The following is an 11,564-nucleotide window of genomic DNA, read 5'->3' as shown; positions in this document are numbered from 1 at the left end:
TCTCTGGGAATTCCATCCCAGCCCCTCCCCACCCTCCCAGCCAGGAACTGCTTCCCAAAATCCCGTCTGGCAGTGGGAAGCCGTCCCCCCGTGGTGTCACCTCGGCCTCTGTGCAGCGAGTGATGCCCAAGCCCTGCCCCGAATTCCAGATCGGGACACAGCTGGAGCAGAGACGGGAAGCAGGACGGATAAACAGCCCCCAGATCGCCCAAATCCTCTGTCCCGGAGCAAAGCCGGGGGGGGCAGGGCTGTCCCAGCAGGTCCAGAGCCGATCCTGAGCCACCCTGGGGCACAGGGAGGGTCCCCGGTGTCCCCCAGCTCCCACCTGGCGGGCACAGGGTGGGGACCCCGCCCCTGGCACCGCTGGGCAGGGGCAGGGAGGGGCAGCGGGTGCGGGCACAGGGCTCTGCACGGGGCTGGATGCGTCCCCTGGATCCCTGGAAGTGTCCAAGGCCGGCTCGGACGGGGCTTGGAGCAACCTGGGACAGCGGGAAGTGTCCCTGCCATGGCACAGGGTGGCACTGGGTGGGATTTAAGGTCCTTTCCCACCCAAACCATTCCAGGATTCCCTGCTTCTACCTGGGCTGGCAATTCCAAGCGTGGCTGTTCCTTTTCCGGAGTGTGGAAATCCCTGATTTTGGCATCACCTGGAGCTGCTCCTGCCTGGCAGAGGAGCTCGATGGCCACGACGTGCCCAGTCTGTGGTGGCACTGTCCAGTGTCACCCCGGATCCAGCCCCGCTCTGTCCCTGTCCCCAGCCTCTCCAGCAGCTCTGGAATTCCCACCTGGGCTGTATCTGCTGGGAAACCCCCAGACCGCTCGGAATTCCCACCCTGCATGGCTGCAGGTGTCATGATTTCCTTGGCATCACCTTTTCCTTGGTCTCCTTGTGGCTTTTAATTCCATTTTCATCATTCCTGGTGCTGGGAATCTTCCCAAAATGGAATCCCTGTCTGACAGCTTCCCAGGTTATTTTGATTTTTAAGCTGAGCTCCCAGGTGGGAGGTGCTGATGGATCAGGCAAATTCCTGCAGGAACAATTTGGGAGGTGCTGATCTGAGGTTCTCTCTCAGGAATCTAATTCCTCCCAACCTCATTTTCCATGTTTATCCAGCAAAAATGCGTCCAAAAATAGTTCCCAGAAAGAAATCCCTGAATCTGGTTTGGATGTTCCAGGCTGTCAAATCCAGAGCTTTGACTTTCCTCATTGCCTGTGTGAATATTCCGTATTCCCGACGGGAATGAGGAGTGTGTGGCTGTTCTCAGGGAGGAGAGTGGTCGATGGCAAAGCTGGAATGATGAAATTAAAAGCCCCTGCCAAAACCATTTGATCTGCGCGGCTGAACCCACTGCCAGAGGGACCTGTTCCCTGCTCTCCCTGTTTGGGAATTTTGGGCAGTGATGATCGTTGTGCTTTTCCCAGATCCAGGTATTTGAGGATGGAGCGGACACAACGTCCCCAGAAACCCCAGAATCTGCTGCCATGAAGGTCCCCAAGAGAGGTAAGGCCTGGCTGGAAAATCCTTCCCAAAGGCGTGGGAAATCCTTCCCAAAGGCGTGGGAAATCCTTCCTGGAGAGGTGGGAAATCCTTCCCAAAGGTGTGGGAAATCCTTCCTGGAGAGGTGGGAAATTATTCCTGAAGGGGATGGGGAATCCTTCCTGGAGGAGTGGAAATCCTTCCTGAAGAAATGGGAAATCTCTCTTGGAGGGGTGGGAATCCTTCCTGGAGAAATGGGAAATCCCTCCTGCAGAGGTGGGAAGCCCTTCCCAGATGAGATGGGAAATCCTTCCTGGAGAGGTGGGAAATCCTTCCTGGAGAGGTGGAAATCCTTAGCGGAGGGGATGGGAAATGATTCCTGAAGGGGATGGGGAATCCCTCCTGGAGGAGTGGGAATCCTTCCTGGAGAGATGGGAAATCCCTCCTGCAGAGGTGGGAAGCCCTTCCCAGGTGAGATGGGAAATCCTTCCTGGAGAGGTGGGAAATCCTTCCTGGAAGGAAGGGGTAAATCATGGAGTATTTCCCAGTGGGAATGCAGACCCACTGAACCACTCTGAGCCTGTGGAATTGCAGCATTCTTGTGGAATTGCAGCATCCCTGTGGAATTGCAGCGTCCCCGTCTGCAGCCCCTTGCCGTACCCCATTCCCACCCGGGAGCAGGGATCCCTTCCCGCTCTCCTCTGAGCATTCCTTCCCCCTTTCCCACATCCGTCAGCCCCGCCATCCCTGGCTGTGGGCCCAGGCAGGCTTCCCTGCCTCCCTCTGAGCTCCGCTTTGTCGGGAATGTTTTCCCCACACGCTGCGGGATCCCGGGAGCTGCCGGAAGGGGCTCTGCCAGCTTCCTGCCTTGGCTGCTCCGTCGGCTCTGTGTGCCAAGCCGGGAGCTCCGTGTGGGAAGCGTTTGTGGGATCGGGATTAATGGATCGGGGTGAGCTGGGGGGTGGTGGGTGTTGGGTGTGGGTGGGATTTCCCCTCTCCCAGAAAGTAGGAAGTAAAATTAATAGGGAAAATGGAATGAACCTTTCTTTGATCCCTGCTTTGGATCCTGCAGTCGGTATGGAACCATGGAATAGTCATGGAATTGTTTAGGTTGGAAAAGCCCTCGGACACCCCCAAATCCCCCAGCACTGACCGTGTCCCCAAGTGCCACATCCACGGCTGGTAAATCCCCACAGGGACGGGGACTCCAGCACTATGTCTGGGGTGTCACCACAGCCATAGGTGCGTCCCACAGGTGTCCCCAGGGTCGGGACACCTTCCCCGGTCCTTGTGGGTGCGGTCCCCAGGAGGGGACACCCTTCCCAGGAGGAATTTTCCCGATATCCCAACACCTGGCCCAGCCTGAGGCCGTTCCCTCTCCTCCTGTCCCTGTTCCCTGCCAGCAGAGCCCGACCCCCCCGGCTGCCCCCTCCTGTCAGGGACTTGTGCAGAGCCACAAGGTCCCTCCCGATCCCTCTTTTCTCCAGGCTGAGCCCCTTTCCCAGCTCCCTCAGCTGCTCCAGCCCTTTCCCAGCTCCTTCCCTGGACACGATGGACGCTGGGTCGGGACAGACGGACACTGATCCCAGCTCACCCCCCATCCCGGGATCCAGGAGGAGCTGGGGCTGCAGTGGGGTGTGGGATGATGCTGCCAGGGATGCAGGGCTGGGATGTGGCTGCCTGCCAAGGGTTTCCATGGAAACAGCAGCTGCTGCAGCAGGACTGCAGTGGGGGGTGCAGGGATGGCTCTGCCATGGATCTGGCACCGGGAGGGGACACCTGGGGGCAGCTGCTGGTGACCCCTGGGCAAGGGTGGGAATCCAGACACACCTGCCTGGGACGGACAGGACACAGGGAATGGCTTCCCACTGGAAAAGGGGAGATTTGGGTGGGGTATTGGGAAGGAATTGCTCCCTGTGTGGGTGGAGAGGCTCTGGCACAGGTTGCCCAGAGAAGCTGTGGCTGCCCCTGGATCCCTGGAAGTGTCCCTGGAGCAGTCTGGGCTAGTGGGAGGTGTCCCTGCCCACAGCACGGGGTGGGATTGATGGGATTTAAGGTCCCTTCCCACCACAAAGCATTCCAGGATTCTGTGTCCCCAAGTGCCACATCCACACGGGTTTAAACCCCTCTAGGGACGATGACTCCGCTGCTCCCTGAGCAGCCTGTGCCAGTGGCTCGAGGAATCCCAGAATTCCAGGGATTCAGCCCAAGGAGAGCGGTGGAACTGCCCCAATTCCCAGGCGTGTCCAAGTGTTTGCCTTCCTCAGCCAGCAGCTCCCATAAGGAATTCCCTGTTCCCCCAAACCCACACCACCCCACTTTGCCACCATTTCCTGCCGGATCCTGACTCTGCTTCACTCCCACTTCCCAAAATTCTCCTGTTCCCTGCTGGGTGCCCTGTGGCTGCAGGGACACCGGGATGGGGACAGGGGTGTCCCTCAGGCTCATGGCTCCTTTTCTGCTCTCTCCACAGATTCCCTGGATGCTGCCAAGGCCAGCAAACTGGTGAGTGACCCCGGCACTCTGTTGCCTCTGGGAGGTTTTCATCCCACTGGGAAGAGCACGTGGACAGACTTTCATGGGATAAAATGCCCATGGAAAAGCGAATTTCTCCCGAAACCCATGGGAAACGAGGTGTGAAAAATGTCATTTTCAGCCACTGGCCAGGAATCTGTCAGTTCCTGAGGGATTATCCAGCACAGTGCCCCATGTTTGGATCCGAGTTCAGCAGCATTCCTGAGCTGCTTCCTTCAAATCCATGGAATCATGGAAGGGACCTCCAAGCCCCCTCAGTTCCTGCCACAGGCAGAGACACCTTCCACTATCCCAGGCTGCTCCAAGCCCCGTCCAACCTTGCCTGGAACACTTCCAGGGATGGGGCAGCTCTAAGGACCCCCCAATCCCATGGGAAGAGTGCGTTCCTTGGGATGGGTGACACTGGCTCTCTCTGGCTTCCAGGGGTGAACACCTCTGTCTTCATCCAGGAGCTCCAGTGGCTCCTGGGACGTGCTGTATCCAAATGTGAGGGATATTTCCTAAGGAATGGGAATCTGGTGCAGGTTCCTGTCCTCAGGAATGGCCATAAGAGTGTGGGGTAGTGAGGAATCATGGAATACTGAGGTTGGAAAAGCCCTCTGAGCCCATCGAGTCCAGCACTGCCCAGGTCACCATTCCTGGGAACTGGGTGATCCTGGGGACACGGCAGATGGGTTTGTGTGTTTTGGGGTAGGAACTGGATTTTCCATGGGGATAAACTGGCCCAACTGGGATGTTGGGAAGCAGTGGGAAAGGAAGTGGTGGGGACAAGGCGCTTCTGTGCGAGTGGCACCTGCAGGGCTGGGTCAGGGCTCATCGAAGCCCAGCCTCCTGTGCTGCCCTTCCGGATAATTCCCAGCAGTGGGAATTCTGCTCTCCACCCCGCTTTGGGACAGCTGGGATGGGGATGGAGCAGCACCTGGGGACTTGTTGGGCTCAGATCCCAGGGAATGTGAGCTCCAGCCAGCGGAAACAGATTCCCTGTCCTGTATTAGAGAGGTTTGGGAAGGTTTTTGGCTTTTCCTGCTGTGTGGATCCATCAACCCCTGGCACTGCTGGAGCCCCGTGCTCCATGTGCTCCCTGCCTGATCCTCCTGGTTTAATTCCACCCTGGAATTCATTAAAAGACAAAGAGGATATTTAGGAAACCTCAGCGTTCTTGAAATCAGGGAATGGGGATTGTTCCTGGAATTTTTTTTATGCTGCTGGAGAAGGGCTCAGGACAGGAGGTGCTGCTCCATGTGCGTTCCGGGGCATTCCCGGAACCATGGAATGGTTGGGAATGGGAGTGGGAGGGACCTTAAAGCCCATCCAGGGGCATTTTCCACTATCCCAGGTTGCACCAAGCCCTGTCCAACCTGACCCTGGACACTTCCAGGAATAGGGCAGCCACAGCTTCTCTGGGAAATCCATTCCAGGGCCTCCTCACCCTCCCAGCCAGGAATTCCTTCCCAAAATCCCATCTCTCCCTGCCCTCTGGCAGTGGGAAACCATTCCCTGTGTCCTTGCATCCTCTTCCTCCTGCATCCTGGCCGCCCCAGTCCCTTTAACCTGTCTGATTTGTTCCCCTCTGGAAGTGTCCTGACTCCCCAAATTCTCCATGCTAGGAGGGACAGGAGGTGGATCCGGAGCGAGGGGGGTCACTCCAGGGCTGTTTTCTCCTTCATTTACTTCCATTTCCCTGATTATCTTTCCCCTCCTGCCTTTCCTGCAGCCCAGGGTGGGGGTGTTCCCAGGGAATGTTTCCCTGGAGCCACGGGGTCTGTCTAACATTCCTTCTGTTCCCTCCTCACGCAGCGCGGAGCCAAGCCCAAAAAGGTGCCGTTTGTCCCTTTTCCACGCGCGGCCGCATGCCGGGGCCATTGTCATCCTCACTGTGTCCCCATCCCGCTCCATCCCAGCGCTGCATGGCTGTCCTTGCATGTGCTCCCAGCCAGGGAGGGGACGTCGCTCCGGGGCGGAACGTGGTGCTGTCACATCGACGTGGAATCGTGGGATGTTTGGGTGGGAAAAGCCTCAGAGGCCAGCGGGTTCCCAAGCCGTGTCCCCAAGTGTCACATCTGCGGGGCTGTGAAATCCCCCCCGGGAATGGGGGCTGTCCCCCCTGCCCTGGGCAGCCTCTTCCAATGCTTTCTGGCCCTTTCCATGAAGGAATTTTCCCATTGTCCAACCGGAACCTCCCCTGGCACAACCTGAGGCCGTTCCCTCACAGATATTTTCATAAACCCGAAACCCTCCGGTGGCTCGGGGACAAGTGGCACCTTCTCAGGGCTGTCCTGTCCTGTCCTCCTCTTAGGGACACCCAAACCCACCTGGTTTGTGACAATTATTGAAGCCAAAAAGCTTTTGGACAAGGATGAGCTGAAACTCCAAGGAATCCCGGAATGGTTTGGGTTGGGATGGACGTTAGCACCCATCTCATTGCATGCCATGGGCAGGGAGACCAAATCATCATTCCCTGCAGGAAATCGGGGGAATTTTTTTTCTTCCCCTTGGGAATTTTGCCAAGAGAAAAGCCAAGGAGGGCACTGGAGACATGGGAGAAGGGAGGGAGGTGGTACCTTGTGTGCCCTCAGCGTCCCTTTGGTCCAGCTTTGCTTTCCAGCCACTTCTGTGTCGATTTTTGGGTAGAAAAATGGTCCAAAGAGCTCTGGTTGTCCATGGGAAGTCCGGAGGTGAGGAGCGATGTGGAATCTGCCTAGAGAGAGCCTGTGGAGAGAGGCTGGGAGCACGTGTCCCCAAGTGTCCCCTCCTCGTGTCCCCCCAGATCCAGGTCTCTGCGTGTCCCCAAGGCTCCAGGGTCCCTGTGGATCCCTCATCCCGGTCCTGCCAGCTCCAAGGGGCTCTGCTGTGGGATGAAATTCCCCTTTGGAATGTTGGGTTCTTCCTTCCCTGTCCCTGTTCTGGCAGGTTTGCAGCTGCTCTGTGTCCCCGCTGTCTGCTCGGAGCTGCGGGTGGGATTAGGATCACGGGGGTGTGACCGTCACTGTCCTGAGGATCACGGATCTGTCACTGCCCTGGGGACCTGGGGCTGTGACTGTCACTGCCCCGAGGATCGTGGATTTGTGACTGTCACTGTCCTGGCAATCGTGGAGGTTGTGACTGTCACTGTCCCGAGGATCAGGGATCTGTCACTCTCCTGGGGATCTGTCACTGTCACTGCCCTAGGGGTCTGGGGCTGTGACTGTCACTGTCCTGAGGATCGTGGGGATGTGACAGTCACTGTCCTGAGGATCCTGGATCTCTCACTATCCTCAGGGTCCTGGATCTGTGATAGTCATTGTCCTGAGGATCCTGGATCTGTCACTGTCCTGGGAATCCTGGATCTGTCACTGTCACTGCCCTGGGGGTCTGGGGCTGTGACTGTCACTGTCCTGAGGATCGTGGGGGTGTGACTGTCACTGTCCTGGGGATTGTAGTGACAATTGTTTTCCTTCACTGTCCTGAGGATCGTGGGGGTGTGACCTGGGGATCATGGATTTGTGACTGTCACTGTCCTGAGACTCATGGGGGTGTGACAGTCACTGTCCTGAGGATCCTGGGTCTGTCACTGTCCTGGGGGTCTGGGGCTGTGACTGTGACTGTCCTGAGGATCATAGGTCTGTCTGTCCTGGGAATCCTGGATCTGTCACTCTCCTGGGGATCTGGAACTGTGACTGTCACTGTCCTGCCGAGGATCATGGGGCTGTGACTGTCACTGTCCTGGGGATCATGGATTTGTGACTGTCACTGTCCTGAGACTCATGGGGGTGTGACAGTCACTGTCCTGAGGATCCTGGGTCTGTCACTGTCCTGGGGATCATGGATCTGTCACTCTCCTGGGGATCTGGATCTGTGACTGTCACTGTCCTGGGGATCCCGGATGTGTGACTGTCCTGGGGATCCTGGATCTGTCGCTGTCACTGCCCTGAGCATCCCAGTGTGTGACTGTCACTGTCCTGAGGATCATGGGTCTGTCACTGTCAGTGCCCTGAGGGTCCCAGTGTGTGACTGTCACTGCCCTGAGGATCATGGGTCTGTCACTGTCCTGGGGATCTGGATCTGTCACTGTCCTCACCCCCGTCCTGGCCGCACGGGCACACCTCACGCAGGGACATCCCCGTTGAGGGACAGCCCCGTGCCAGGCTCTGCTGTCCCCTCAGAATTCAACTTTTTCAGCCATTAATGACCCCGAGAGCCCCCCCTGCCCGTTGGACAGCTCCTGCCCCACACATGGCTGAGGTTGGGGGGGAGGAATTGGATAATGAGAGTAATTAGCGGGTAAATCCTCGTTCCGGAGATTACAGCAGCTTCTGTGTGTCAAATATAGACTTTAATCGTGTCCAGAGCTGCTGCCAGATGGGCCTTTCCCCTCCCTGCTGTGGTTCTTTGCTGTTTTCCATGGATTTGGGAGTGGTGTGGCCGTTGTGGCCTTTGGGCTGTGCTGTTCCTGCAGGACACTGGGGGTCCTGTCCCTCGGCTGGGACACCATGTCGGGGTGTCCTCGCTCTTGGAGCAGAAGGTCCAGGCTGTCCCCAGGAGGTGCTGGCCTCTGTCCTGGTCCAACCTGGCTGGGAAGGACCCCAAAATTCAGTGAAAGAGCAGGAAAAGGGTGTTTCCCAGGTAATTTTTGGGATGACACCGGTTGTGTCGTCTTCATCCCTGTGACAATGTGTCTGTGGTGGTGACAGGCCAGTCCCTTCTGCTGCAGCGCTGGGTGGCACTGGGTCACGGATGTCACCTCCCAGGGACACGGAGGTGCCAGGGCTGTGGTGGGAGCAGGGGACTCCCAGGGATGCAGGGAAAGGCTGGTCCCTGGCTCTTTGGGGGGTGTCAGGGTGAGCTGCTGGGGTCTGACACACTCCGCAATCACGGAATCGTGGAATATTTAGGTTGGAAAAGCCCTCCAAGACCACTGAGTCCAACTGTTCCTCCGGCACTGCCAAGGCCGTGTCCCCAGGTGCCACATCCACAGGTGGCACAAGCTGGTGCTGTGACCCTGCTGTTAAATCCTGTCCCGTCACCTCAGGTCCCCTGCAGCTGCAGCCAGTCTGACCCCTGGGATTTTCCCTCCGATGGATCAGGTTTGTCCTCCTCCAGTGACATCCCTGTTCCTTGCATCCTCCTGGCTGCATTCCATGTGCCAGGGCTGCATTCCCGTGGCGTGTCCTGAGGCTGGACCTCCCCCTCTTGCTCTGATCCCATCCTGGGGTGACCAGTCGGTGGCCGGGTCAGTGTCCAGGTTGTTATCCCGGCGTTATCCCGGTCTCTGTGCAGGAGCAGATGGCCCATTCCAGCCCGGCGCAGGTCCCAGATGGTCTGTGGAACACAGAGAGGCCGCCCCAAGCCCCGTTAATCCTTTAAAGGAATGGATAATCCGATCAGCATCCAAACCCCACCTGATCCCAGCTGCCCAAACCGCGTCCCATGGCAGGGCCTGGATGAACCCAGGGCTGATTTTCCAAGCACTGCTGTTCCTCGGGCCGGGTGTCACCCCTGTGAGAGCTCTTTGTGTCCCCAAGGGGGTTTGTGGCGAGGTCTGAGGTGATTATTTTGATGTGATCCTTTGGGGCCGGGATCTGAGCAGCAGCTGGTGCTGCAAACGGATGACCCCATGGAAAAGAGCACCTGGCATCTCCTCTGCAATCCCCCCAAGAGCCAGGAATTGTCCCATCTGTGGTGGTGCCACAAGTTCCTTCTCCCTTCTCATGGATTTCGGATAAAAAACCTCCCTTCCCCTGTCCCTGAGGAGTTTCAGGGACAGCCCAAAGCATCCGACACCATTTTGCCGTGGTTAAATTGCGTTTTCTCCCTGCTGCTGCATTTATTGGGTGCTGTGTGTGGGAAGAGTGGATATATTCTGGATGTAGGGAGCGGAGCTGTGTGTCAGGAGAGGAGCTGGTTCATTAGAGCAGCTCTAATACCCATAATTATCTTAAAGTTAAATCCGTGTGAGCCTGCACGTGGCTCCTCCGGAGATGGACACGGCACTCGGATCATTCGGGGGCTTAGAGCCACGGATCCGGGATGATTTCATCTGGAAATGCTTCTTGAGGGGTTCCTTTTCCCTGTGGTTTGGATGAGGGCTGGTGGGAACGGGAGGGAGATTCTGTTGGAGCGTTGGAATGGATTTGGATGACGCCAGAAGCTGGGTCAGTGTCAGCAGCTCTGGTTCCTGGAAGGGTTCGTGGTGCTCAGGCTGATGGAGCTCGGGGCTTCTTCGTTAAGAGATGCAATTACAGCTCCCGAAAATGTCACTTGGGAACTCTCCCCTGCCCCCAGCGCCTGCCAGCAGCAGGAGGGAGCTGTGGGAGAGCGGGAATTCCGGGAGCAGAGGGATCATCCCATGGGCAGGGACACCTCCTGCTACCCCAGATGGATCCAAGTCCATCCCAACCTGGCCTGGGACATTCCCAGGGATCCAGGGGCAGCCCCAGCTGCTCTGGCAATTCCAGCCCAGCCCCTCCCCACCCTCCCAGCCAGCAATTCCTTCCCAACATCCCAGCCCAAGCTCCCCTTTCCCACTGGGAAGCCATTCCCTGCCTCCTGGCCCTCCAGCCCTTGGCCCCAGTCCCTCTGCAGCTCTCCTGGAGCCCCTTTAGGCCCTGCAAGGGGCTCGCAGCTCTCCCTGGCTCCTTCCCTTCTCCAGGGCAACATTCCCAGCAATCCTGCCTCCAGAACAGAGGGGCTCCAGAGTTATGGAATGGTTTGGATTGGAACAGACCTTAAATTCCATCTTGTCCCACCCCCTGCCATGGGTAGGGACCCCTCCCACTATCCCAGGCTGCTCCAAACTCCATCCAGCCTGGCCTGGGACACTTCCCCCACAGCTGCTGGATTCCCTGACCCAGGGGTTATTCAGGAATCAGACCCCACCACAGATCAGTTGGAATAGGGTGTCCCTGGCACAACAGCCTGGGGGGCTGCTTCCAGGGAATGCCAACCTTTGGGAAAAAGGGGCCTTTAAAGGCGTTTTCTGGGAGATTGGCAGGATTGTGCCGAGGGTGTGGAAATCCTGGAGGTGAAATTCCCTGTGTATGTGGGGAGGGTTGGGTGTGCAGGTGAGCCCGGGGGCACCCCGATCCACTTTCCCCTCATAGTGTGGGAATATGGGAAAATGAGAGTTGGAATGGGAGGTGGATGAGGGCCATGCTCAGGTTACACCATATGACAGATGGGATTTGGGATGCGTGCATGTAAAGGGAGCTGCTGTCCTGGTCTCCAGCTCTCCGTGGGGCAGGACACGGGGATTCATGGAGAGTTTGGAGACGGTGCTTGGTGACATCCTCTGGGTTTCCAGCAGAGTTCTTGTCCAGGGACAACGGGAATGCCAGGCAGGAATTGCGGGAATGCTCCTGGCAGGGCAGCGAGGCTCAGGACGCTACCCTGGGTGGCCGGCGCGCTCCGCAGGGGCATTTTTAGGGCAGGGGTTTTGGGGCAGGGGCTCTCCGAGGCCCGAGCGGATCTCTCCGCACCCTCAGCCGTGCAGGGCTGCCCTGAGCTCCCGGGAATCTGCTGGCGCTGGATGGCAGCGCGGCAAGATGGTCCCTCCGTCCATCTGTCCATCCCTCC

At 57.9% G+C, this 11,564-nt stretch overlaps 1 protein-coding gene and 1 long non-coding RNA gene across 2 annotated transcripts in view; one reads left to right on the top strand and one right to left on the bottom strand.

Annotated features, from left to right (window-relative positions):
• The window catches only part of DCTN1 (dynactin subunit 1), a 51,114-nt gene that overhangs the window by 10,719 nt on the left and 28,831 nt on the right, over nucleotides 1-11,564 (top strand). Inside the window, 3 exon segments of the mRNA XM_017742383.1 lie at nucleotides 1,424-1,502; nucleotides 3,952-3,983; nucleotides 5,811-6,198. Coding sequence (XP_017597872.1) covers nucleotides 1,424-1,502; nucleotides 3,952-3,983; nucleotides 5,811-6,198 — 499 coding nt within the window.
• Nucleotides 7,386-7,594, bottom strand: LOC108448667. The gene is made up of 2 exons (XR_001864631.1): nucleotides 7,479-7,594; nucleotides 7,386-7,419 (listed from the first exon to the last, which is right to left on the bottom strand). It is a non-coding gene; the product is annotated as an uncharacterized LOC108448667 (long non-coding RNA).

The sequence above is a fragment of the Corvus brachyrhynchos genome, unplaced genomic scaffold (genome assembly GCF_000691975.1).
Source record: "Corvus brachyrhynchos isolate BGI_N302 unplaced genomic scaffold, ASM69197v1 scaffold166, whole genome shotgun sequence".
NCBI classification, from domain to species: Eukaryota; Metazoa; Chordata; class Aves; order Passeriformes; family Corvidae; genus Corvus; species Corvus brachyrhynchos.
The sequence above is the reverse complement of the archived record's forward strand: the minus strand, read 5'-3'. Positions and strand labels throughout refer to the sequence as shown.